At 41.4% G+C, this 27,679-nt stretch overlaps 1 protein-coding gene across 1 annotated transcript in view; it reads right to left on the reverse strand.

The window, feature by feature from the left end:
- LAMA4 (laminin subunit alpha 4) overlaps window positions 1–27,679 on the reverse strand; it is a 130,545-nt gene that overhangs the window by 95,950 nt on the left and 6,916 nt on the right. The window contains 1 exon segment of the mRNA XM_030556152.1: window positions 3,055–3,156. Coding sequence (XP_030412012.1) covers window positions 3,055–3,156 — 102 coding nt within the window.

Below are 27,679 nucleotides of genomic sequence, written 5' to 3' on the forward strand. Positions count from 1 at the left end.
TTCCATTTTCACAATAGCCCAGACCAATTATTCTGTTTTTGTACATTAGTTATTATCTCTACTAGAAGACAAATAATTATGTTCTGAGATGATGTAGTAACACTTGCAGCTACATGACAACATCATTTCTAGGTTGTCTTTCACCATTTGAAGCACAAAACTCCCAAACTTTGTATTTTTCTACATTTTTACAATTATTTGAAGGATTCTTTTTGGGGAGTTGACAAATTTAAAAACTTTTTGTTACTTTGCTGGATTTTAGTTACATTTCAGACCACCATCTGGTAAACTTAGTCACATCAGTGACTCATTGTGATTGTACTGTGCACTTAGAATCCATCAGGAATAAAACCTAAAACCACCCTCCTGCTATCACTTCTTTGAAGCAGGAAACTAGCTGGAGCAGCAGCTCCCTTACCTGGTTATAAATGAGTGAACAAGAACAATAATAAAGGCCCAGATGTATTCACAGAATCTCTTCCTCTGTCAGCTCCTTTCAGACAGTTTTTTCACTAAGCTATTTGGATGCAGAGGACCCTGATTCTGCAAACTGTTACTACCAGGTGTAATGCTTACTAACCTGAGTAGCAGTGGAGTAATTTGCCTACCAACTTGTGAGGAACAAAAACCTGCACCCACAATACCATGAGGCCCCACCACTATGAGGATCCCAGTGGTATAAATTCCCTCTTCCTGCATAGTCTTTGTCCAGATTTCCTCCTGTGTTGCTTCAGGTTTGACAGCAGCTGTGATTAGCAGATGCTGTTAGGGCCTTGTCCATTATTTAATGGCTCTTCTTCTCCAAGTTTTCTCGCTCCCTTTAACTTCCTCTGTTTTTTCCCCTCACTGTCTCTTCCTCTCTGACCCAAAATCCATTCTTCTCTCCTTCTTGAAACACTCTCACTGCTCTTCTACTCCTTGACCCCATCACTATCTTCCCTCCCTTCCTTTTTCTTCTCCCACTCCTCTAAGTCTACCAACTTCCCCTAACTCTCCCCTTCGAACCCCCATAGCCTCACAAGTGTCAATATCCCAACGGCTCCTCAGGCCATCTCTTGTCCTGCTCTATGTCCTCCTCCCTCCTCATAAACTTTTTTTACTATCCCTTTTTATCTAATCCCTTTCCTTTCCTATTTGCTCCTCTTTTTCACCTCAACTTTCCCATTCTCCTCCTTCCCCCAAGGTCTGCTGGCTGAGCTGTACTGAAAGACGTGAAATCCTTCAGGTGTTAGTGCCTAGTATTTTTCTCTAGCAGCTGCTCAGTTCAGTGAGTCTAGTTGTCCCATTGGTTGAATAACACATGTGGGCCACAGACATGTTCTTGGATTACTCTCTGCAGCATGTCAACCACTTTATCTGTTTCTTTTCTACTCTTTGCATCTGCCATGCTTTTCATAAAGAACAGCAAACAATAAAACCATTTAATGCCTCAAGGCTTTTGTATTGTTTGCTATTTGATTATTTACTCATCTTCCTCTCCCAATCCCAGTATCTAAAAGTCCCATGCATGGAGGGTGTGAGTACCTATGTATACATATATTTGGCAATATCAAGGATATTTTTCATTTCATCTATATTAAAATAGTAAAACAATCAATCTTAATAGGAACAGGGCTGGTGAGTAATTACAATCCTGAACATACAAATGAGGCCAAAGACAGAATAAGTTACCCTACCTAGGTACTGAACATGCTGTAAAGATCCTCTTCCCACTAGCTTATTAATGATAAGAAACATGTCCTCTTGAATGTCACAGTATATAACTGTAAAACTTGCCAACCCGATAAAAGCTGCATTTATATTCAGTAGCAACTTTTAGTGGTGGATCTCAAAGCACTTTCCAAATATAAATTAAGGCTCACAACACCCCAGCGAAGTAAGTTGGTATTATTTTCCCATTTTACAGAGAGATACATTGAGGCAGAGAGGGGTTAAGTGAATTGCCAAAAGTAGCACAGTAAGTCAGTGGCAGAGCCAGGAATAAAACCCAGAAATCCTGACTTACAAGCCCCTACACTAACTAGTAGATGTTTGCTATATTGTTTTAATACAGTACGATATAAAGTCTTCCCCTGTTCTGTTGGTATTTGGTAGTTTTACTGTTTTAATTTCCTATAATATTTATCGCTTTGATTGTCTGTTAAATGATGGCAGTTTTGCTGCTTTGGCTTTTGTTCCTAATGTGATACACTACTACTACTAACCCCAGTATTCCATATAAGCCAATAATGAGTGAGACAGAGCATATGGCAGGCTACAATGTTACACTGGAATTCAAGCACGTTCTTTCCTCAATGTATTATTTCAAGCTCCTATCATCATTAGTCAGCAGCAGGAAGCTAGGTGCTGTGAATTGTTAAGTAGAGCTGCTATAGATAACACATGTACATACATACCCGGAGGTCACACACAACCATAAGCTGTTTGTATGATATACAACACAGTACAGTGAAAGGGAGAATTGGAATGAGCTTACATTGATATGCTTTTCTCAAAATGGATCCCAAAGCCTTTTCTGTGTTGATAAACTGATTAAAATTTTCTCTCTAGGAATCACTTAACCTTTGAGATGAAATATGATAACTCTTTAGTGGCTCACCCAAATGCTTCACATCAGTTTAGGGCAGGAAGTCAGAATATTTTGTGTTTGGAAACTACAGAGATAATTTGGGTTGGTAGAATGTAAATACTTTCATTGAAATTTGGTCAGGACCAAATTAACGATCCTAGCACCTGGAGATCTTGAATTATGACAAGTGATCATGACCTTTTAAGTGTAATTCAGAAGAAAGCACCTCTGGCAATGCAGTATAACACTGTGCTGGTGTATTGGGATCCAGGACTATTGGTGATATATGAGTCTCAGCTTTTGATTTACCAACACCACAACCTGCAGTAGCTTTCATCCAGGTGGTGACTTATCTAAGATCAAGAGGAAACTCTGCTACGGTTTTATCTTGTCAATCAAAATATAATTCATGTTTATGGTGAAATGGAAGGCATCCATGAAATGGGGGACCAGCAGAGAGGGTGAGGATGGCACACATGACTTACCACACAGATTCCAGATCCATCAAGGCACTTGTTTGCATTACCATTACAGTTACAATGGGAACAATCTCCTGAAGCAGTTTGATAAAATCCTTCTTGGCATTTCTGCAATGAAAAAAATCAAAATAAAGTATTTTCTACATATATGCATTTTAAGTTCAGGTTTGGCTAATATTCAGAGACAGGCAAGTATTGCAACAGTCAGGTTTCCTGAGAGAACATGACATAACCCCATCAGAATAGACCACACATACTCTGCTGAACTCAGATAGGATTTTACCTCCTTCTCCTTTAGTCTTTCTTTCTTGTCCTCTCCTCATTAAAATGACAACATCCATTTCTGTTTCCCCAGGTGGCCACATAATGAGAAACTTGCAGATTCTCATGGTAAATGTGAGGTGCAGATGCAGAAGATAAGCTGACAGAGAATGATTGACTCTAAGGCTTTATAAAAATAGGTGTTTTTGAGGAATGTTTTGAAGGAGAGGCGGTGTCTCATTTCACACATGCAGAGCCTGATCCAAAAGTCAATTGAAGTCAATGGGAATCTTTCCATTGGCTTCATTAGGGTTTGGATCAGGCCTATAGAGAAGACAGAAATATATCTATGAAGATTAATGTTCCTCTGAACAAGAGCTAACTGACAATCATGGAGCGTGGTTTGTATGGTATTCGGCTACTAACGCCAATATCTATCGATGGAGATGACAGCATGTGCAAGCTATACTATAGTCATTCCAGAAAGTAATTCCTGAAATGACAGCACGGTTCTGGATGTGCCATATAGAGATTCTATGTTAAAGTCAAAAAAGATGTGAAGAAATTAAATGTGCTTTTGTACAGTTTGTATGCTGACTTTCCTGTAAACCCTTGAATGTGTGACCATAACTGGAATACACCTATATAGGATAATTTTGACAAGTATGTTTATTGAAATTGGACATTAATACATATAACATAATTTCATAGAAAAGAAATAGTCTAGTATAGCAACATGTTTTAAACATGAATTATAGCAATAAAATTAGATAATCAGTAAAATAAATACTAATAACAAAAAATTCTAAAATGACCTAAATAAGACTACAAAGTGCACAGGGGCTTTGAGTGGGGCGGTCACAATAGAAAGCCAACCTTGACTCAAGGGCTGAGGCCTCAGTAGGGACCCTGTTAATCCTTGTGGCAAAGAGTCCCTCTGCACCATTTGTGTGTGGTTTACGGCCACTGGGGTTGTGTGACTGTGGATCCTGTGGCCCTTCCCTTTGCTTACCTACAGCAATGTCCCAGGTGAGAATGTTCTGAAGACCTACTACCTCAGTGGTGTATAGTGGATGCAGGGGCCCGCAGAGCCCCTATAACATTTCCAGCACAGATCTTGAAGGGTCTAGTGCTGGCTTTCTGATTAGCTGAAAACTGTGCTACATACCACATATACTTGTATATAAACAGGAGTAGGATATTTGGCCTAAATGTAAAAGAATTTTTCAGAGAGTCACTTATATAAGGATATGTAAAAAACTTTCTCTTCCCCAACCTGAAGGATTACTGTAAATATGGTAGTTCAGATGGACTGGCATCTCTCTGGAATGACAAATCCTCTTTTTCCACCTGAGGAATGGATGGACCTGAAGGACTTACTGATTTGTCTACAATTCTTGCCTGTGTCCTGGACTTAGGCAGTGCTGATGTCATCAGGTGCGGCGGTGCCTTTCTCCTGTTCACTTATGTAGCAGTGTACTTCCAGAACAGGATTACATGCCTGTACAAAAATCTATATGGCTTATATGTAGGTCAATTACACTTTTAATTTACAGATAATATACCAATATTTATGGTAAACATAGTTAATCATAAAATCTTCATATCCTCAAAACCCAGAAATCTGTTATTTGCTTAAAAAGACAAATGCATATAAATAGTTCATTTGTGATGCTGAACCACTTTATTTGATTATGGCTGAGCAGTCCGATTAGCTGGTTTGCATCCCTTTGTTAAGAGAGACTTAAAAAAGAAGATTCAACAATATTCGCTAGCCATCCAGGATATATTAACTGTTGAGTATGGTAGAAAGGAAGATTATTTAAAAAAAAATCCCCTGAATACATTTTATTCTTCCATTGTTTGACATAGATTTAGAAGGTCTATCGCTGAGGTGATTTTCATAGTCAGGGGTGTGCCCAATTTTCACTGAAGATATCATGGGGTTGGCTTTCCACTGCCTTGCAACTTCTGTACATCATTTATGATTTAGTTCATCAATGATTTAGATAATGCATAGAGAGTACACTTATAAAGTTTGCAGATGATACCAAGATGGGAGGGGATGCAAGTGCTTTGGAGGATAGGATTATAATTCAAAATGAACCAGACAAATTGGAGAAATGGTCTGAAGTAAATAGGATGAAATTCAAAAAGGACAAATGCAAAGTACTCCACTTAGGAAGGAACAATCAGTTGCACACATACAAAATGGGAAATGACTGCCTAGGAAGGAGTATGGCAGAAAGGGATCTGGGGGTCATAGTGGATCACAAGTTAAATATGAGTCAACAGTGTAACACTGTTGCAACAAAAGCAAACATAATTCTGGGACATATTATCAGGAATGTTGTAAGCAAGGCACAAGAAGTAATTCTTCTGCTCTACTCTGCACTGATATGGCCTCAACTGAGTACTGTGTCCAGTTCTGGGTGTCACATTTCAGAAAACATGTGGACAAATAGGAGAAAGTCCAGAGAAGAGCAACAAAAATGATTAAAGGTCTAGAAAACATGTCCTATGAGGGAAGATTGAAAAAATTGCCTTTGTTTAGTCTGGAGAAGAGAGGACTGAGGGGAGGACATGATAACAGTTTTCAAGTACATGTTGTGAAGGCCAAGACTGTAACAGGGTTCAAAAAGAATTAGATAAATTCATGGAGGATAGGCCCTTCAATGGCTATAGCCAGGATGGACAGGGATGGTGTTGCTAGCCTCTGTTTGCCAGAAGCTGGGAATGGGTGACAGTGGATGGATCGCTTGATGATTATCTGTGTTGTTCATTCCATCTGGGGCACTTGACATTGGCCACTGTCGAAAGACAGGACACTGGGCTCGATGGACCTTTGGTCTGACCCAGTATGGCCATTCTTATGTTCTTGTGTTCTTAAAAGGTTGTAACAAGGAGGAGAGAGAAAAATTGTTTTCTTTAACCTCTGAAGATAGGACAAGAAGAAATGGGCTTAAATTGCAGTAAGGGCGATTTAGGTTGGACAATAGGAAAAACTTCCTATCAGGGTGATTAAGCACTGGAATAAATTGCCTATGGAGGATGTGGAATCTCCGTCATTGGAGATTTTTAAGAGCAGGTTAGACAAACATCTGTCAGGGATGGTCTAGATAATACTTAGTACTTCCATAGTTGCAGGGGATTGGACTGGATGACCTCTCAAGGTCCCTTCCAGACCTATGATTTACCTCTTGTAAAGTGGTTATAAATTGCTAACAAGTGAGAAAGGCAGCATTTCACATCCACTTTGCACTGGTATAAATGACTATGCAAGGTGCAATGCAGTGCAAAATCAGACCTCATCTTTTTGGTGAACAGTGTTGACTTAGCTTAGAACTAGATTTGCTTACATAGTTCTCTCTTATTTTCCTGGGTTGCTCTGAAATAGGGATCATCTTCTGTTCCTACCTGTGCCTTACTTTCCATTGTCCTACCCATTGCTCCTCATATCCATTCCCTAAGATGATTCTCCTTGCCATTCCATTAAATGTTCTTGGTGGATAGTAAGAGACAGTAAGAGAACAACCCTTGTCTTCTATTCCCCTCTCAAGGATACTGGATGAAGTCTTTATTTTATCAAACTAGCTGCTTATTTTAAATTATAATGGTATCTGACATGATATTGGCAATAGGAAGGCAAGATTTAGTCCTGAAACATTAGCATAGTCCTACCCCAGAGTACTGGAGCTGGTTCTTTGGCAGAGAAGAACATAAATGGAAAACTTAGCTGCCTTTACAATTTTTATATGCACTGTTAATTTAATAGCTATGGCGGGGACAGAATCCTTCATACTATCGCTACATAGGGGTATCATAAATACTAGACATTTGTATTGCTTCTTTCAGCAGATGAAACCTAACATGGATTTGCAGAACTGGCTTACAAGAGACTAAGAATTTCAGCTGGATGATTGAACCACACACCATGGAAAGCAGACAATTAGTTTCCAAATTGAAAACAGATTCTTATTACAAAGTCTTTCTTGGCAGTAGTTCTCTCCTCTCATATAGCTCTAAGGCATGTTATGTTCTCTAATGTCATTCAGTTGGTGGGAGGTCTTAACTGATAAATTAGTGCCTCTCTGTGACAAGAACTTGGGGGCAATCCAGACCAGTAAGGGGTTGTGTCACCACTTGCCCTGCAACCCTGGATGCCTCACAGTGCTTTAGTGCTCCCAGCTGGGGATGCTCAGAACCAGCCAACAGGCATGCAGGTCACATCCCGTGTACTAAACAGCTCTGGTTCAGCAGTTCTGATCCCAGCAGCCTGTCTACAGGCCCACAGCCCCACTCTGGCTTCCACCAGCCTTGGTTACAACTAGCAAAGTACATCAACAGACTCCCAGTCCTGAATTCCACCCAAACCATGTCTTCTGCAATGTCCAGCCCTCTCCCGGACAATTCAGAAAAATCATATGGTTAATTTGTTCCTCTAAGACACAAAAGTACATCTCAGCTTGTTAACTTAACTGGGGTAAATATACTGTTTCATTAAACACAGCACTGAGTTGGTTTATAGTAAAAATAAAACAAATATATGAAACAATAGGATATAGATTAAGTGATGCCAAGTAAAAGGAATAAAGTTAGAAAAGGTTACAAGCAAATAAAAATGAAAACACATCTAAATGTCTAAAACTTAATCTAGCAAATAAAAGTGCTTTGTTTAAGATGTTTTCTCACCTATATTCAGTTCTCAGAGACACTGACCCCCCCCCCCTTGAATAGCGGATCCATCTTACTCAGTTTGCAAGAGTTCTATTGCCTTGTGTCCATTTAATGATGGATGCCCAAAGATGATGTGTGTTTGCTTATATCTTCCACAGTTCAGTGACTTTGTTTCAAGAGGCAGGATGACCTCATGCTGTTCTTCTCTTCCTGAGGGCTTCCCACCCCCTTGTATGTAAATAGGGCTTCCATTGATTTAATTCCGGCATGCTTAATTTACATAGGAGACAGATAAATGACTGTCTTCTCTCCTGTCTGAAAGCGAATCTTTCTTCCTGTTTGGCCGCAGACTTTAAAACATAATATCATTAAGTATCCATATCTCCTCATAGTATAAATACATACATTTCACAATGATATTAATCACGGGCATGTCATTAGCTTTCAGAAAAGACCTCTCTATGCCCTGTTATTATAAGTAATATTGTATACAATCAGTTGATACAATTGCTTATCACTTGAGGTTTAGACCCCCTGTCTTTATAGACCGGCAAACCTTTGAAATGGATTCTTCGGAGAGCTACCCCTCAATCAAAATAAAGGTTATTTAAGCTGTGAGGAAGACGACATGGAGTCTGGTGGTGAAGGAAGTTCCATGTTCTTTCTTCTCCCACTTATTGGCTGAATAGCTTTGTTTATAATATGTAAAAATGGACCTTCATTATCTTCGCCTGAAGATTGGGCTGGTCAGAGGATCAACACAATTCTTTGTTTAAGGCAGACTTGTTTACCAACTCCCCCTGACGTGCCTTGTTTAAATACACATTAGTCATAATTCAAGCACATATTCATAACTCTTAATACCTACCACATATGTACATCACACAACAATACTATTCATCAGTGAGTTATTAGTTTTCAAATGATGTCTCACAAAGCATATTCTGTACAAAGATTATTACAATCATGTGCAGGATCTGAATATAGGGGTGCTTAGTGTCACACTGTCCAATAGCTTTCTTGCTCTTGTGGTATGCAGAATCATTGTTAGGATACAATGATGACCATGCACATTGCTGAACTGTGTATAAAATTGAGAAAGGGAGTCCTACAAGCTATTTACAACTCTCCAACAACGTTAATCATCTTTACACTTATATTAAGCACATGTTTGTTGTATCTCTGAACATCATGCTGTAAACGACTACCCTACAATATTGCAACAAATACCTAGCCCCATAAATTGCCACTCTGCTGCAGTGTGCACCCTGGTCACTCAGAAATGGGCAGCTGCGGAGGTGATAGAACCAAGCTTCTCCTATTCCAAAAGTATAGTCACCTTCTATTAAACTAAAGAGAACTCTCTCGTAGCTGAATAGGGCCTATGAAAGACAGTTCAGCTGTTCTGAATCAATCCCGCAGAGGACAGTGATACACAAAGGGTTACATTTTCAAATGTACTTAAATGACTTAGGAGCCTAAGTCCCACTGACTTTCAGTGTGACTTAGGCTCCATAAGGCCTGACTGAAATCAATGGTGGTCAGGCACTGAACCTGCTTAGGCGCTCCTTTAAATCCCATTAGGCACCTATCTGCATCTTTAGGCACCTAAATACCTTCGTAAATCTGTTCCTGAGTGCCTAAGGCCCAGATCTTCAAAGATCAGTGTGAATTCAGATAATTCCTTTAAGGATCTGGGCTTCAGTCATTTTTCAAAATGGGACTTAAACTCCTAAGTCATTTTTCACCATTGTAAGTACAATGCTACTCACCATTGTAAGTACAATGGGTCTGATTCAGCTCTTGCACTGGTTTAAATCAGAAATGGAACTGCACAAATCTGAGAGGAAAATTAGATCCGGATTGTTGCCCTTGGCAGGAGCGGCTCTAGGCACGAGCAAACCAAGTACGTGCTTGGGGCAGCACAATTCCAGGGGTGGCACTCCAGCCACCACCCCCCCTTTTTTTTTTTTTTGCTTTGAAGGTTGCACACTTGGAGGTTGTTTTTTTTTTGCTTGGGGCAGCAAAAAACCTACAGCCAGCCCTGGCCCTTGGATATTGGCAATTAATCAAGCATTCTCCAAGTATTAATTATTATTATATTTTTACTGCTCCCTCCTCCACCGGTGACAATGGAACGATACGTTATATACTCCAATGCATACAGCCAACATCATGTTTATAAAAAGACATGTCAGAATGTTCAGCTAATTAAGTGATCCAATTGGGCTAATGTTTGTGGGTGCATAAAATAATTGCAGAGAGGGCATAAACAGGCTTGGAACAAAATCAAAGTGGCCTCCCTGAAAAATGTTAAGTATACTCCATGAGTGATACGAGAAGTGGGTGAGGAACATTTCCACCCACTGGCCCTTTTATGAACTTTGGAAACAGTTGGTGGGCCAGAATGTTGGGTCTGTATAACCCATTATATCTTCAGGATTATGCATTATTGGCTACTGGAGGGGATTTCTTTAGCTCAAGGGACAATATTTTTTTCCAAGTACAAGCTGAAAAATCCAATCCAATATACCTCTCTTACTAAGTCCTTTAAAATCTGTAAACCTTGTTCACGTATTTTACATTAAGTTTTTGCACCTGGTTTTTATTATGACATTTCTCAAAACCATCTGTAATGCTGCAATATTAGCTCTTCCTGCTGTAGATTGCTATAGAATATGCTGACAGTGGCATTGGAGTTACTTTCTTTCCCCTGCTTTGTTGTATCCCCCTGTTCCTACCATCTTTGTTGGTGTGGGTGTGGGATTGGGCTAGCGATAGAAGAGAATATACAGTGGTTCTGTTTTCACGTGCACTCATGTAACTACACTGAAATCAGTGCAGTTACTCTGATCTATACCTGTGTAACTGAGAGCAGAATCAGGGCCACATTCCCTTTTCTGAAGCCTCAGTAGCAGTAGTGATGTCATGGCACGGTACATAGGTTTGCTGTGAACATGCCTCTTCTAATTTGTTTCTTTTAAGTGGGAGAGAGATGTAGGTAATTGCTCAGAGTGTTCCAGGTAAGTCTGTGATCAGGTGGCATTTTCCTGAGCTGGTTTTTAGTATATCTCCCTGAAGCAGGTCCCTCTTGTCAACAGAATTTCATATAGAGGCAGATAGTGCCTCTTTCTATTAGCTCTTTCTATTTATTATTTGTATTCAGGTAGTGCATAGGGGCCCCAATCATGGATTGGGGCCTCCTTGTGCTAGGTGCTGTACAAACACAGAACAAAAAGAAGGTAACATCTCCAAAAAGCTTACAATCCAAATAAAAGATGAGCCACAACAGAGGATGCAACAAATAGAATAGTGAGCTAAGGTCACAGCCTGCCAGCTGCGTAGTTAGTGCTGGGTTGTATGTAGCTCTTAGACTGAGGAGTACCTGTCAAACAATCCTGGTGTCACTTTGCAGCTTGGGAGTAGGCTGAAGGATTTCTTCCTCCCAGCCCTGAAGAAGCTACTCAGCATACAGCATGGATGTTCAGGCACCAGACTGAAGATTAGGCTCTAGAGAATTATCTACTAGATTCTTACTTCCAAGTGCAATCGAAGGATCACTTTAATTACTGCGTCATATATGGAGGAACAGCTTTTGAGTTCATTAAAACCAGGGCTTTATTTGGCCGCAAGCATCTTAAATGTATATGGGATTATAAAAAAAATTCTGTCCTGGGTCCTAAATCTCACCGTTCTGTATGGCGTGGTGATTTTGTTACAAATGTTTTGTAGGCAAAATGCATAGACACTTCAGTTTCTTGCAATAAATACAAATTTTAAATCACATTGGAATTATTCCTTAATATGCTATCTTTGTTTTGGAAAGAACTATCAAGATGTCTACATTCCTTAGTGAGTAACCACACAGTGTTATTTGGTGACCCCTTTTCTGCTTCTCTTCTTCCCCTGCTTTGTTGGTCTATGATCCTCTCTCTGGGTGAGAATGTCCATTCACAACTGGCCCTGAGCAGTTCTTAACTTGTACTGAGAGAGACGATGGGGCTCAAGTATCAGAGGGCAGCCGTGTTAGTCTGGATCTGTAAAAGCAGCAAAGAATCCTGTGGCACCTTATAGACTAACAGACGTTTTGGAGCATGAGCTTTCGTGGGTGAATACCCACTTCCTCAGCATGGGGGCTCAAGCAATGATTTAATATTAAATTTTAAACTTGTTATGACTTTGAATGTGCAGTTACCAAAGACAATAATACTGCCGTACATTCCCTTGTACAGTGTTTTTTTGAAAGAGTAGCCTACTGTACATACTAGTGTTAGATGTTTAGAATCACATATTTTACTAGGGCTGTAACCAGAGCAGGGACAGTGGGGACAGCAGGGCAGCCACCAAGGGCACAAAGCCGGGGGGAGGGGCCAGAAAAATAGGATGAACGAAAAAAACCTGGTAGGGATTAGAGCTTTACCAGGCCACCCTTACTTCTGCGTTGCTGCTGGTAGTGGCACTGCCTTCAGGGCTGGATGTCCGGCCAGCAGCCACTGCTCTCTGGCTGCTCAGCTCTGAAGGCAGCACTGCTGCCAAAGTGGGTGGCTTGGCATGGTAACGGGACTCATGGGATCCCAGTCCCACTGCAGGGCTCTACCACCTACTATTTTTTTCAATCCCCCCATTTTTCCACACATAACCCGGCTTTGTGCCTGGGTGGCTGCCCTACTTGTCCCACCCTGATTATGGCCCTGATGGATACAACTGTGCTGAGAATTTTAAGTAAAACACTTTTCAGAGCAAAAAAATAGAGATTTTTTTACTTTCATAACTGATGCGGCAAGCGGCAAGGTGCCAGGGCTATGAACTGCCAAGCCTACAGATACCGAGTCTCACCCTCGGCAAGCCCTGGCAGAAATTAAGCATGGACCCTGACTAAGAGGCAGTGTGTGGCTGCACTACCCAGGAGCAGTGTAGGGACTGCATTGTGACACCGAAGGTCACAGTTTGGTCCTTGCTTCTCCCTTTGCTCCAGTTGAGAAGTAAACTGTGCCAACTTCATACCAGGCATGGATTCCTTTTCTCTCAGTGCCAGCTCCATTGTTGTTTGGGTGCCCAAGGTCTGCCTGTTGCCAGCCTGCTCCCTGCCTGGGAGGGTGAGTAGCTGCCGCATCGAGGCTGCTCTCATCTCATGCTGTGACTTGCAATATTGATAGCTTATGCAGAGAGGGAAGAGTTACCTTATGCCCTCTTATTCTCCTACATAGTGCACAGGGCAAGCCAGGATCTTGCTGTCTAATATTAGAATGTAAATTTTGAGCTGTTGAGGGCAGATACTGAATCTTGTTTCTGTGACATTCTTAGCACACTTTTGGGATCTGAAAATCATTACTGATCATCATTATTATTTTCTCAAGAATCTTCAGCATGAGCACAGGACTATACCTCTCCAAAAATGCTTGTAAAAATCAAATCACATTAAGAATTGCAGACCACTGGCAGCAAAAATATAAATTTCTGCAAGGTGTAGATTTATCAGTGCTTCCATATTTTGAGCAGTCCTAGAAATGGAGTATAAAATTGTAAAGAACTTGGTGCATGTGTGACTCATATTACTTACAGTGGGAAGTTTGCATGCATTGAGGAGATATATAGCCTCAAGTAACAAATATGCCTTTGTAGATTTTTGATGCATATTTGATTATTTGTATTTTCATCTTCATTATCTGACCATCTGTATTATGGGTGGTACAGCATCTGCAGGACCCCAAAATGTTTCCCCACTCCCATCCCTAAGAAAAGGGCTTCTAGTTGAGAGGTGGGATGTTAGAACCCAGAGGAGCTCACTCAGGGGCTCAAGGGAAGAAGGCAGAGCAGCTATTCCTAATTTTTAAGGAGCATATAAAGCATAATCTAGTGGAGAATGGCATCATAAGAACTAATGGAAGTTAGAGCCAGGCAAATTCAAATTAGAAAGGCACAGGTTTTTTTTGTTTTTGTTTTGTTTTTTAACAATGAGGCTGATTAACCACTGGAACAAACTACCAAAGCAGGTGGTGGACTCTCCATTTCCTGATGACTCCCTATCAAAACTGGCTGTCTTTCTGGAAGATATGCTTTCATCACACATATGCCATTGTGCCCAGTACAGGAGTAACTAGATGAAATAATATGACCTGTGTTACAGAATAGGTCAGACTAGATCAACCAGTGTGATGTTTTGCAGAGGGTAACTCTCTACTCCCTGAAGAGGTTTTCAAAAAACATATGTACTTTGCTTGGTTTGTTTTTGTTGTGAGCCTTGTTTGGAGTTAGCAGCCCAAAGATCTGAGGCCCTTTTGATTATGGTTTACTTTGTTTTGGCTCTCTTAAAATAAATAAGCTGACCTCTGTCCCAAAAGCAGGATTTTTCATTCTACAGTGTCCTGTTTTTTTGTGAGGAGGACTTTGGACTAGGGCTCTGTCAGGCTATCATTTATACTCTGTACATAACCTGCTGCCACAGAGGTGCCACCTGGCATCTACATTTTCTTCAGTGCTGAGAAAGACAGTCAGAAATTCCCTACAATTCACCGGATGCTTATTTTAAACTAAGCAAGTTACTTCAAAGGAGATAGAGCCATATTTTCAAAAAAGCTAGATTTCTAGATCTCATTAAACATGATCCAGTTTTTCAAAAGTTTTCAAACCCCAGCAACCCCCCCATTGTGACATATGTGGCTAGGTTTTCAAACAAACTATACTACACTTAGCAAATACTGCTTTCCCTGCAGCATGCTTGAATATCTCTTACTATGGAAATAAATCCTCCTCAGCCAAGGGTTAGGGATTTTTTGGCAAATATTAGCCAGTAACTGAACTTTGTCTAAAACTAGAAATCTCAGGAAGAGTTAAAAAATGCTTCCTGCACCTTTGCTATTTCGAAAATCATCTCACTGTTACAAGTAAATCAGCTCAAGTTAAGTGGAACATTTACAAGCAGATTAGTGAATAAAGTCATAATAAGCAACTAGTCGTAATACTTTGCACTTTCATGTGAGCTCCTCAGAGCTCTTTGCAATCTACAATGAATTAAGCCCCAAAGGTGTCTGTGAGAATAGGGACATTGTCTCATTTTACAGATGGAGAGACTGAGGTACATAGGGTTTATTTCTCCCATGGAGTAACCCTCATTAGCTTAGTACCCTGTGATGGGAGAATTGCAGCCAGAATGTTTGAAAGGCTTGCCCACTATAAAGTGGTGCTGATTACAGTGTAAATGTCTCCAGAGGTGGTCACACAGCAAATCCATGGTCAAGTGGGGAACAGACCCCAACTCCCAGTACAGCCTGCTGGCTCCCAGGCCTGTGCTTTAACCTAAAAGACCATCATTTTGTTCCTGTTCTAGTAACTTATATATTTTATCAAACTGGAATAACCCTTCTGTGCTATGCTGCCTTTTTTTTTTTTTGCGTGAATAAATAAAGTGCTTATTTGTCCTCATCTAACACGGCGTCCTAGCAATCTACCCTTGGACATCTGGTGGGCACAAAACTTTCAGCTTGTCACAGTAGGAAAGTATTAACTAACAAAGCATTCACTTTAACATCAGACGATAGGGGACTCTCAGCCTGTTAATTTCTCTCAACCAAGAGAATACAGGCTACGCCCTCCCCTACTCACACATCCTAACTCCTGTTTGGTGGTATAAGTAGCATCCCACAACTTTCAGACATAGATTTTACAGCGTAGGCTCCTGGTCACAGACTCATGGACACCCATTTTCCTGCTCCCTGTGAGTGAAGTAACAGCCCTTTCAAATTCCCCAGCAGTTTGCCCAGTTCAAAGACATATTTTTTCACATGCACAAAGATTTAGTTCTTCTCAGGAGTGATGGGAAACATTCTGCAAACAGCAGGCGCTGTAATAACACTATGCCCCACAGTTCTGACCTCCTATGTCCTGTGACCTGAATGAGACACCCTTACTTGGTGCTGAAAAATAAAATCTGATGGATGTAGAGAACACATTGTGTTCAACTGGTTTATAGCTCAGATACAAGCTGCAAGTGTGGCAAGTGAATAGAGCAGGGGACAAGGTTTCAGCAGTCCTAAATATAGCTACAGCACTTGCTGTGTGACTTTGGGCAAGTTACTGAATCATTTAGGTGATATTCTGGTTTTGGGGGGGGGTGTAGTTGTAATGTCTGACATATGGTGCTCAAAGGCATTCTGCCTTCATGGGGGTTGGGGGCCGGGGGAAGGAAGAAACGGCCACCTCAAAGGTAGGTGTGTGTGTGCGCGCAGGAGCGGAGTAGGTTTTGGGCACTAGCAGGTATTCAGAGCCGTTATTATAATTTCAACTAGTTGGTAGCTCGCTCTTGGTTCAAGAAACATGGACATGCTAGCTCATCTCCCATGCTCTTAGTCTCCCATCTTGAGCAACCGCATTTGCCTGGTTCTTCTTGCACATGCTGGCTAGGAAAAGTAGGCAAAAAGGCTCTCTGTATAGTGTTTCCATTCTAAAGGGCCCCTGCAGAGACAGTCAGAATGTAGCTTTCCATATGTGATTCAGTTTACCAAACTGTATAATGGCGATTTATTATATTTTTAATGCATACTATGATTTGCTCCTAGGAAACTACATTAATTGCATGTGTGAAAGTCTTGAGCACTGCACCATACTGAGCAGGGCACAGAGTACAGCACAGATTTAGAAGCACACACACATTATTCTAGACATCTTTTTACATCAAAAGTGCACTGTTGCTGAGGAACTGATTAATAAATCAACAAATCTTTTCTGGAATGAACTAGATGAGTGGAGAGTAAGACAATGCAATTTTTGGCTGTCTCTAGAGCAGGAGGTCTCAAAAGGGGGTTGTAGTGCAATGAAGTTTGACAACAAAAATTACTACATGACCCCAGGATGGGGGACCGAAGCCTGAGCCAAAGCTCAAGTCCTGGGGTGGAGGGGCAAAGCTAAAGCCCAAGAGGCCAAAGCCAAAGCCCAAGGGCTTCAGCCCCAGCAGGAGGCCTGTAACCTGACTGAAACCATGACTGAAACCCTCGAGCTTTGGCCCCAGGCAGTGGGGCTTGGGCTTTGGCTCTGGCCCTTGACCCCAGCAAGTCTAAGCCAGCTCTGGCAACCCCATTAAAATGGAGTCGTAACCTACTTTGGAGTCCCAACCCACAGTTTGAGAACCGCTGCCCTAGAGAACAGCGGACATGGAGGTAAGCAGACATTTTAACAGGAGTCTTAGTAACCTATTCAGGTGTGTGTCAGCAGGTGTTGTGTCTTTGGTGTCTGGGCTATTTGGAGCTATGCTAGGTGACTGTGAAAGACTGGCTTGCAAACATTGCCAAAAAGTAGAAATAGGAGCTAATAAATCACTGAACCCTGCATCAAGTGTTACCCACCTCATCCTTGAAGAGCTTTGCTCACTCACCTCTCACTATTATTACATGTATGAGCATTAGACTTTTCACATAATACCTAAGAATGCTATTTCCTCGATCAACTAACACCAGACTTGTAGCGGTTATGAGTGTACAACAACCATCAGTTGGGAGACACGCTTGAGGCTCAAAACTTTGAACCACTGAGATCACAAATGACTGTGTTTAAATTTTTTGTGCCTCCCATGCTCCCAAGACAGGTGGCGCCACTCCATCTTGCCAAAAATGGACACTTTCCATGATCATATTAGGTTTATGTCTGGTCCAGAGAGGGTAAAGGGTCTGATCATCATGGATATCAAATCTGTGTGATGTGTCCGATTTGGGTTCAAATTTGTCTAAGAAGTGTATCTCCATTTTCTTCTTTTGGAGTTAAACTATGTATAGAATGAATCCTCACACCCTTTACATATAAGCACATGATAACTGTTGTTGTGTTTTGCTGGGTTCATTAATTTTCTTTGTGATATGATGTCTGCTAATCTTTCATTATCTAGTCTGTGCACTTGTGATATCAATTGCAGCTAATTTAATTTGTTTGTGCATCGTGTCTTCTAGGTTTCATTTTCCAAAAGTTAGAATGACTTTAAGTTTGCTAAAGAAAGAGAGAAACTTCAATAATAGACTAGGGACCAATTCAGTCCTAGATTTCCCCAAAAGCTTGGTGATTAAGTGGGGGAATAATGGTAATGTTGTGGAGTAAGTGTTGTTACAGGCAGTTTGTTATGACAGGCCCATTTACGTATGGTGAGCCATTAAGTGAATCTGCATTTCCTCAGGGTTCTATTTGTGGACCTCAAGCTAGTTTATATTTATAGGTTACCTTTCAATCCTGTCTGTATTACATGTCTCTCTCGTTGATGACTGGGCTTGAATATCATTTAACTTTCTTAATCTGAATGCCGACAAGATGACATGGTTGCTGATTGGCCCACTTCAGGGGAGGCCTCTGTATTTCTCCTGGGTAGTTTCTATTTATGGCTGTCCTGCTTTACTGGTGTTTGGACATTATGCTCATTGGTTGTTGATCTCCTACTGCCCCTCTCCAACTTCCACAGTCCTGCTGCTGCAGCATCACTCTCCTTGCTCACTGGATTCCTCTCCATCCATCCTACTGTTCTCTCTGCTCTTTCCTTTCCTCCCTTCCCATCTCTCCTTTTCACTTTGGTCCTACTAACTCATCCGTTTCATGATATTCCCTTCATCTCTATCCCATTAATTCCCTGCACAAAAACAAATGGTATTAATTTTAAAATTAACATAACAAGCAGTTTCAAGATACTCACTGAACAATTGATTAAACTCATTAACTTGTGCTTGCAAACTTGCACCATACTCTCCCTACATACTCCCGTCTGTTTGCCTTACCATGTTGGGGCAGGTCCTCATCTAGGGCCCCGTTCTGTATGTATAAATATGGATAAGATGAATAATTTTATGTACGCAGGTAGTCCCATTGAGTTTAGTGGGATTAATCATGTTCATAAAATGCATTAGTGTTTGCAGCTTTGAGACCTTACTTTGTAAGTTTTGGGGGGGATTAAGACAATAATTTTTATGTCTCAAGTATCTACCATACCCTGAGCGCTAAATATTTAATAACTAAAATGGGTCAAATTATTTTGTCCTTAATCAAGCAAATATTAAGAACTATAGAAATTGGCCCATTGGTTATATCTTCAGCCCCAAGTCATCCTTTGTGCTTTGTATAAACTAAACACACACTTTATTGAGGTAGTGTTGCCTAGTGGCTAGAGCATTAGACTCACTCAGGAGATCTGATTCTATTCTCGGCTCTGCTACTTGTCTCTTGGGTGACCTTAGGCAAGTCACTTAACCTGTCTGTGCCTCAATTTCCCTGTCGGTAAAGTGTGGAAAAAATATTGACCTTCTTGGTAAAGCAATTTGAGATCAAAGCATTGAGCATATAAGAGGTAGGTACTAGTTATTATAGTTTTATGCCCATAGCTCTTTACTATCTCTGGAATATCTCACCCTTCAAGAAACAGATCATATTTAGGAGCCAGTGAGGAATTTTCCCGCTATTATGCAGTATGTGGAATTGGCACATATATTATACGGAGTTTTCTATTCCCCTGAATGAACAACTACTCATCTTTGATCCAGTCTGGTACATTCTATAGACTCAAGCCTTCTAGCAGAACTTCCATTGGCTCCAGTGGGAGTCCTCCACAAAGAGTCCTCACAAGATTAGTTCCCTTTTTTCTGTGTAACCGATGTAACTGAAGGATGTAACCAATGTCCTGACCCAATACCAAGACTTTAATCCATGATATCATAACTTTCTGTTTGGGACTTCTTTAATTCAGCAGTAATCACAGTTCTGACTAGTTCTCTCCAATGTCTACAGCTAGTACAAAACTTGGCAGCTAAACTGTTCACCAGATCCAGGACCTCGAATCAGCTGAATCCTATGCTGAAAGCACCTCACTGGCTTTCAATTAGAATAGCAGATCAGCTAAGATTCTTTTGCTCATTTACACAGCATTGCTTGACCTTGCCCACCTTATTTCAAAGTTCCCTTCTCTTCATTCTGTCTAAGGAATAAATCGGACTATAGAAATTGAGGGTCTTTTAAGAGTGACCTCCAACCTTTTTGTTATCCAAGCTTGACAGGCCTATGAATCTACCTCAGGTTTAGTTAAGGAAAATATATAGAGAAAGAATTAAGCAAACACTTAACATTTAGGTCTTAAGTATTTCACTTGAAAACGCGGGACTGGGATTGGGGTTTCTCTTTTTTTTAATGTTTTGGACCAAATTCTGCTTTCTTCATTGCATAGGCAGCCATGGTCTAGGAAGTGAGGGAAATTAGGATATGGACAAACTCATTCTACACAGAAATCAATGCAGAGAGCAGGTAGCCATGAACTTCAGTTGAAGTATCAGACATTTTGTATTTTATTTTAGTTCAATACAACATTTTAAAGGACTTATTTTTTCCCTTGATAAAACAAACAAGGACTGGGAATTTTAAAAGAAGAATAATAATCTGTCCCCCATCTATGCCTCTCAGAACAAGTGTTGTGCTGAGACCCTCTCTGCTTACCTGCCTACCTTCTTCAGCACATGCCTCGTCCCAGCCCTGGTCTCTAGGATGAAGGATTTTGTGACGGATGTTTCAATGAAACATTGCAACTCTAACCAGTTTTTAAGATCTCCTTCCTTCACTTTGATGGCTCTTTTATTGATTTTCAGACTGCGTTTAATTTAAGTATAATTTCAGTTAAAGAAGAAATTAATGGGATCCAAGTTAGAAAGTACACCTCTACCCCGATATAACGCTGTCCTCAGGAGCCAAAAAATATTACCACAATATAGGTGAAACTGTGTTATATCGAACTTGCTTTGATCCACCAGAGTGCGCAACCCCGCCCAAGCGCTGCTTTACCACGTTATATCCAAATTCGTGTTATATCAGGTGGCATTATATCGGGGTAGAGGTGTAGTAGTATTTTCAGGCTCCCTCTGGAACTGATTCTGCAGTCCCAGTAAAATGAAATTTCCATGGGAGTTATCTCTCTCTGGGTACTGCAATATTAGATCCTGAGGGTATATCTAAACTCAGAAAAGCCATCCACAGCAATGAGTCTCTGAGCCCAAGTCAACTAATTTGGGCTCATCGGGCTTGTGCTACAAGGCAAAAAATGGCAGTGTAGCAGGGTGGACCCCTGCTCCTGCCCTGAAGGGGTTAAAAAGAGCCCTGGGAAGGGGCTGTGGCTGGAGAAAGCAGCCTTTAGGCTGGGGCAAGAAGCCTGGGCTGATTGGGGAAAGTAGGCTCAGCTGTGGCCATGCTCCAATCAGGCCCATCTGGCCCCTATAAGAGGCTGTGAGCCAGATGCCAAGACAGGCTCTCTCTAGCTATAAAGTGAGATGTGCCTGGCTGTAGGGAGCTGGACATAAGGTACCTGAGTGAAGCAGGGCTGGGGAAAGGCAGAGGAGCTGGGGAGATTTGCCTGGAAAGCCCCAGGCTGTGGCCTAGCAATGGGCTAATAGGTACTGGGGGTTGCAGAGGGCAGCCCAGTGGTAGGCAAAAGCAGCAGGTCCAAACCCAACCTTGCCAGTGATGAGTAGGCTGATACTGCAGTCTGCCCCAGGGTGTGGGGCTAGACAATGACTGGCAGTAGACATATACTGAGGCAAGGTGGGGCTAGAGGGTGGGGGTTCCCCAGGGAGGGGAGACCCTGACAGAAAAGGGTTACCCAGGGGGGCAGCACCCCATGTAAAAGGGCACTGGGTCCAGGGAGGGACACAGGAGCCAGAGAACAGGTCGATCACTGGCCTGCAGAGGGTGCTCTGGAGCTGGAACTGAGCTAATTCCCAGAAGTCACCAGCAGGAGGTGCCATGGGGCTGAGTCTGCCTGTCTACAGGCAGTGTAGATGTTTCTATGCGGGATGGAGCCTGGGCTCTGAGACCTCCCTCCCTTCCCTACTGTCAAAGTCCAGGCTCCAGCCCAAGCAGGAACATTTACGCTGCTATTTTTAGCCCCATAGTACAAGCCCCAGTTAGCTGACCTGGTCTCTGAGACTTGATGCATTTTTTTTTTCAGTGTAGACATTCCCTTAGAAAGCCAGCAACATCCCAGCGTGTTGGCTACAATATAACATCAAAATAACTGCAAAAAGCAATGTGAAGGGCCAGAATCTGCATGGCAGTGTTACTTATTTACACCACTGTGACCAACAGTAGACACTTGCTCTCAGTGTTTTCATTTCTTCTTCGTTGGCTTCAGCTAAATTAATTTGAGTTTCCAAGCCTTACAAACCTGGTGAATTAAAAACAATCAAGCTTGCTTCCCCATTTCCTCTAGGCTCTATTTATAATTTCCATCAGCCTTCATTACCTTCTCTTCTACAGTAGCCCATTCTTTGAACTAGAAAGGTCACATTCTAACTGATTACTGAAGAAATTAATTCTGTATTGACATCATAGCTAGACAGTTAAGTACCCTTGGTAATAAGACAGTACTACTGCTAGAGAGTAGTCAGTGTGATAAAAGCCACTTTGTTTTAGCCTTCATTTTGGTAAATGTTGGTGAACTGAAATTATATGTAAATGTATTATGTGGGAATTGGTTTATTTTTAAAAATGTAAACATTTCTGGGAATGACACATTTCCCAGATTTTAGTGTCCAAACCATTATTGATGGTATGTTTTAGTTAAAAACATATACTGTATCTCATTACATTACTGAACAGTCTCCCTGCATTTTGATCTTTTTCTCTGCTCCATTTATGCTGCAAATTAGGAGTGAACAAAAAGTTTGTAGTGTTTTTTTTTTTGTCCACAAGACTAGTAATCTTTTCTTATTCCTTTATCTTGGCAGGTATCTCAATTCAAATGACATTTAATTAGATTGTAAACTAAAGCAATTACACTAATTACATAAATAGCAAATTACATACATATTGTGTGTTACTTAATTTGCAGAGGTAAACTCATGTTTTTTGCCAGCTAAATATTCATCTTGCTAAAGAGAAATCACTGTCACTGCATGGTTTTTTTTCAAACTGAATTTTAATCTAAGGTACACAAATGGAAATTGAAGGTCCCCCTAATTAATTTGCTGTGGCACTCAAGCAAAGATGGCCAATACTGGGTTTCAACTTGAGCAGTATTAAGTACCCATTTGAAAGGTTAAACACAAACCCACAGCATTCATCCTTCTACAGTATTGGAGAGATGAGGTTTTTTCTCTGTGAAAATAATGCTAAGAATCTATACTGAAGATTCATTAGAAGTAAACTGCAACTTCTTTGCTTAGCTCAGCAATCTGAACGTTCACAAATAAAGGAGCACTTTCATTGACTCCAACAATGTAAAATCCCTTAATCAGAGATAAAGAAAAACCACCTCCACCAAAGCCTTCATTCTACTTTAAGCAGTGGGACTGATCCTTGGACCTACTGAAGTCAATGGAAGTTTTTTTGTTGATTCCAATGCAGGAGAGTGCTCATAACCATAACATAGGTGTTTGAGAGCTCCATTGTCTACTTACTGTTGCCAAATGGAAAGCTTTTTGTATCACATAAAGGGCCCCAACTCATCACGCTCTGCAGAGTTTAAGCTTTTTTTTGGGCGGGGGTGTTAAAACAAATTTCTATCCCTTATGTGTGTGCAGAAAACTCAGTCTGCCTGACGCACTATACAGATAATGTCACCGTTGCTCAGAGATTGCCAAGAGTAAAGTTAACAAGACTATGATCAGTTTTACTGCTGCTATTCAGGATCCTATGAGGAAGTGGGAAAAAGACAATAACTATCTCAATTTCTCTGTTACTTAACAGAGTTATGAGTCACAGCAGAGGCTGGGAGGGAGTAAGGCTATTCCCACATGAATAAAACAGACATGGGGTTTTCTCCATTCACTGCCATGGCATCTCCTTGTGGCTCATCTGGGGATTAGCTCACCACAGGTTTGGTGCCTCTCTTACGGTTTCTCAGCCTCTGGTCCTACTCTCTTACTCTATGGCCTCTCTCATGCTCCACAAGCTGTAGCAGCTTCTTTTTGTAGTTTGGCCCTTTGGTCAGGTCACTGTAGTTTCCTGCCATTCATGGTATCCAAGTCTGTCTAAACAAACTGCCTCAGGAAGTCTTCAAAGTCCACTGCTCCATCTGTAACACTTCCCCAGTGGCTGGTAGACCCAGGCCCACCGTCTACACTGGGTGCCAGCCTAGGGACCTGACAATCAGTAGCTAAGGTCCATGCACCCTTCCTGCTGTTTTCCCTAGGCTTCTTCCTACTCCTTTCTCTCAACTCTGAGCATGACTGCCAACTCTCTGCCTGCCTTCCTGGGGGCAATGTCAGCTGTCCCAGGCTCTGCAGACCTGGGTTCTAGTCCCATGATTCATGAACTGGGGTAGATAAGTGTTTGGCTACCTAGTTCACAAGCAGGGCTTGAGTCAGTAAGCTAACTCCGCACCAAACAGCAGTAGGTTTGGGGGGGGGCACTCGAGAAGGGGCAGATCCCTGTTCAAATCCCTTCTCCTCAGCAGGACTTGAACTAGGACTCTCCTGCATCTCAGGTCTGTACCCTGAGCACTGGGCTAAAGGTTATAAGGGAGGACATTGTTCTGCCCTCTCCCCAGTGGTTTTGTGGAGTTAAGTGGCCTCTGAGAATGCCTACTGGCTCAGGACCCACATGCGACTTAGGTGGCACTTACATTCATGAATTACTCTGGGGTTTAGCCTGGAGATAGTTGCTTGGATGCCTAGAGAGAGGCAGCAGTGCACATGTCCAGAGGCAGAAACATAGGGACAGAGGGGACTTTTACTGCAACTATGTAGGTGCTAAGCAAGTTTAGGTCGGCTTACGGGGTTAGCTGGCAGCTGAGTGGGAGTTTTGTGGATTGCAATGGGGCCTAAAAACAGGACTAAAGTATCTAAGTCCCTTTGTCAAGTATCAGAGGGTAGCCGTGTTAGTCTGGATCTGTAAAAGCAGCAAAGAATCCTGTGGCACCTTATAGACTAACAGACGTTTTGGAGCATGAGCTTTCGTGGGTGAATACATGCATCTGAGGAAGTGGGTATTCACCCACGAAAGCTCATGCTCCAAAACGTCTGTTAGTCTATAAGGTGCCACAGGATTCTTTGCTGCTTTATAAGTCCCTTTGTGGATCTGGGCTTCTGGGCTTCAGCTCCTTATTCGTAAAATGGGGACAATAGCACTTCCTTACCTGATGTGACATTGTGAGAATAAATAAAGATTGCAAAGTGCTCAGATACTAAAACAACAGGGGACATACAAGTACCTTGGGTAGCTAGAACAATGGAAGCCCTGCACAATATCCAGAGACAGGACCATGATAAGAAGTCCAGCGGCACCCTTACCTTTCTCAGTAGCTAGGATCTAGCTGGTGCCTCCTCTTCTTACCACCTTCTCTATCAGCTATTGACTACTAGGTTCAGCTTCAAGCTACTGTGAGAATTGCACAGTCATACTGGGGCTTTTGGCAATTGGCTACTATTATGCTAATATAGCAAATGATGCCATTTCTTAAGATGGCTGCCAATGTAACTGACAACTTTGTTTTCAAATGCATTTCATAACTCATTTCATCATACCATAAAGCATGAATCCTGCTTTCTTAACAGCATTTAAATTAGTGGGCTCAGCTGCTATTTCCTTTCAGCTATGCTCTCAATTTTCCCAAACATTTTACATTCTAATTTATTGAAAATATTGTCTCGTGATAAAAATCATATATCTATCTATAATCTGTTTATTTGATATTTTCAAGTTAGTAAGCATGGAATTACAAAACAGGCCTATGGGACTCTGTAAACCCTTGAGAAAGGTTTGCCTGTGCATATCTCTGTTGTAATGGTACCAGAATAGTTGTAAGTGCTGTAAAGGGAAATGATGATAAAAAGTAAAATGGTCTGATTTAAAGCAACAAAATTATCTATCGTTCTGGTCAAATAATTGTATTTAATTTTGAAAACTTCATCCGTTGCAGATGTTTCCAGACTGTTACCCTTCCTCAATCCATATGGAAAACAAAATACCATTCAGTAACAGAGGCTGATTTAGAGATGGGGTTGGTTCCAATATAAACAGTTCTTGGCTAGGCATTCTTCATAAAAGTGCACAGTCATTTTTACCATATAAAGTGGGAAACACAAAGCCTTAACTTAAAAGGCATTCTTTCCCACAAAGGCGAAGAGCTAAAATGTTTTAGCTGGCTGCAAGCTAGCTAAAGATAATTTAATACCAAGCCTCAGCACGAATTTATTTTTTCTACAGCTAGTAAGTATAAAACTTGTTCTGGCAAACAGAAATACTGCTAAGTTTGGCAAAGCAGATGGTCCAGATACCTCTCTTAACAAATATCCATTTTGTTTACCTTGAATAAAATACAAGAAAGATGTAAATAATTTTGTGTCATTCTCTTAAAAAAGAAATGAATAACTGAGTCAATTTTTTTTCACGCTAGTCCATGGGACAAGCTAGACCTAAAACTACAGTTATCAACTACATGCTTACAACCCACACATTTCCAGATGTCCAGGACCACTGAAGCAATATATATATTCAAAGGCTAATATGCCCAAGAGGTATTTACTGCAGGTATTATTGTATTTACCATGAGAACACTGAATAACAAGAAGGTAAAACCCAAGGAAGGCGACTGAAGGTGACTGAAATTTTATTTAGAGTTGCTTTATTATTTAACCAATAGATAAGATAGCTATCGCAAGGCTGGTAAGCACCAGATGGAAGCCACAATGCAAAACATTACAAGACACACACAGTCAAAAATTCTAGTATGCAAGCTACCCCACTAGAGATGTAATCAGTTCCTCACTAGCTCAAAGAAAGGGTGAAAGGGAATATCAGGTTCAAAAGTAAACAAACAGCCCCTCAACTAACCTGTTTTCCTTCCCCTGAAAAATAAACAAAATAAAGGAAGGTGCCCATAGAAATCAGGAATAAACCATTGTGGACTGGAGGCAAGCTCTGAAAGTGATTAGCAAAGGGAATTTAGGGGACCTATGGAGCCCTCACAGAGACCCTTCCCCTCATTATTCCACTAGAGGATGGGGATTTTCCTTTATGTAAAGACCAAGTAGTCCACCCGAAACCTGGTAGATTCTATGGGATCTGCAGGAGGCCACATTCACTGCATGAAGACACTGTGATTTCGCCTTCCCTTCCTCCCACCTCCCTGGCAGCATGGTTCTGATGGATCTGTGCCCCCAAGGACTCCCCCAGACTCTGTAAGTCGCAGGCTGTATTATCCTTTCCAGGGAATCTATGTGGTATAGAAGGCGAAGATGCGTCATACTCCTCCGAGCCTGCTTGTTCCTGAGCAACCCCAGACTCTACAGTGAGGTTTACACTGGATCTGGTGGAGGGTATACATGGTGCTGAGGAGGTGACAGAGATCCATGAATGAATGGTTCTCTCTGAGTGAGCAACTAGATGGTATTGTATGGGCCCTGGGAGGAGTTTCACAAAAAAGCATCATTGACTGAAAAAGCTTTCCCCCTGCTCTAATCATGACTGGCTCACAGCAAAATCAGGAAAGAGAAATTTTCCTGCTCCTCCCCACTCCTATCCCCTTGAACCTCTACTAAAAGTTATAGGAATCATAGTAGGGAGAGAATAAGCGTACTATGACGTGGAACCAAGGTTTGTAACAGGCTGACTCAACCAAAATGGCAGAAACAATCCAGACACTTCAGCTAAGAATGATCATTGTTAATGCATAAAGAAAAGGTCAATCCCATTTAAAACAAAAAAAACCTCACATCTTTTGGCTTCTCAATATTTAGAAATACCGAGTTAA

Source organism: Gopherus evgoodei, chromosome 3, assembly GCF_007399415.2.
Source record: "Gopherus evgoodei ecotype Sinaloan lineage chromosome 3, rGopEvg1_v1.p, whole genome shotgun sequence".
Classification (NCBI taxonomy): Eukaryota; Metazoa; Chordata; order Testudines; family Testudinidae; genus Gopherus; species Gopherus evgoodei.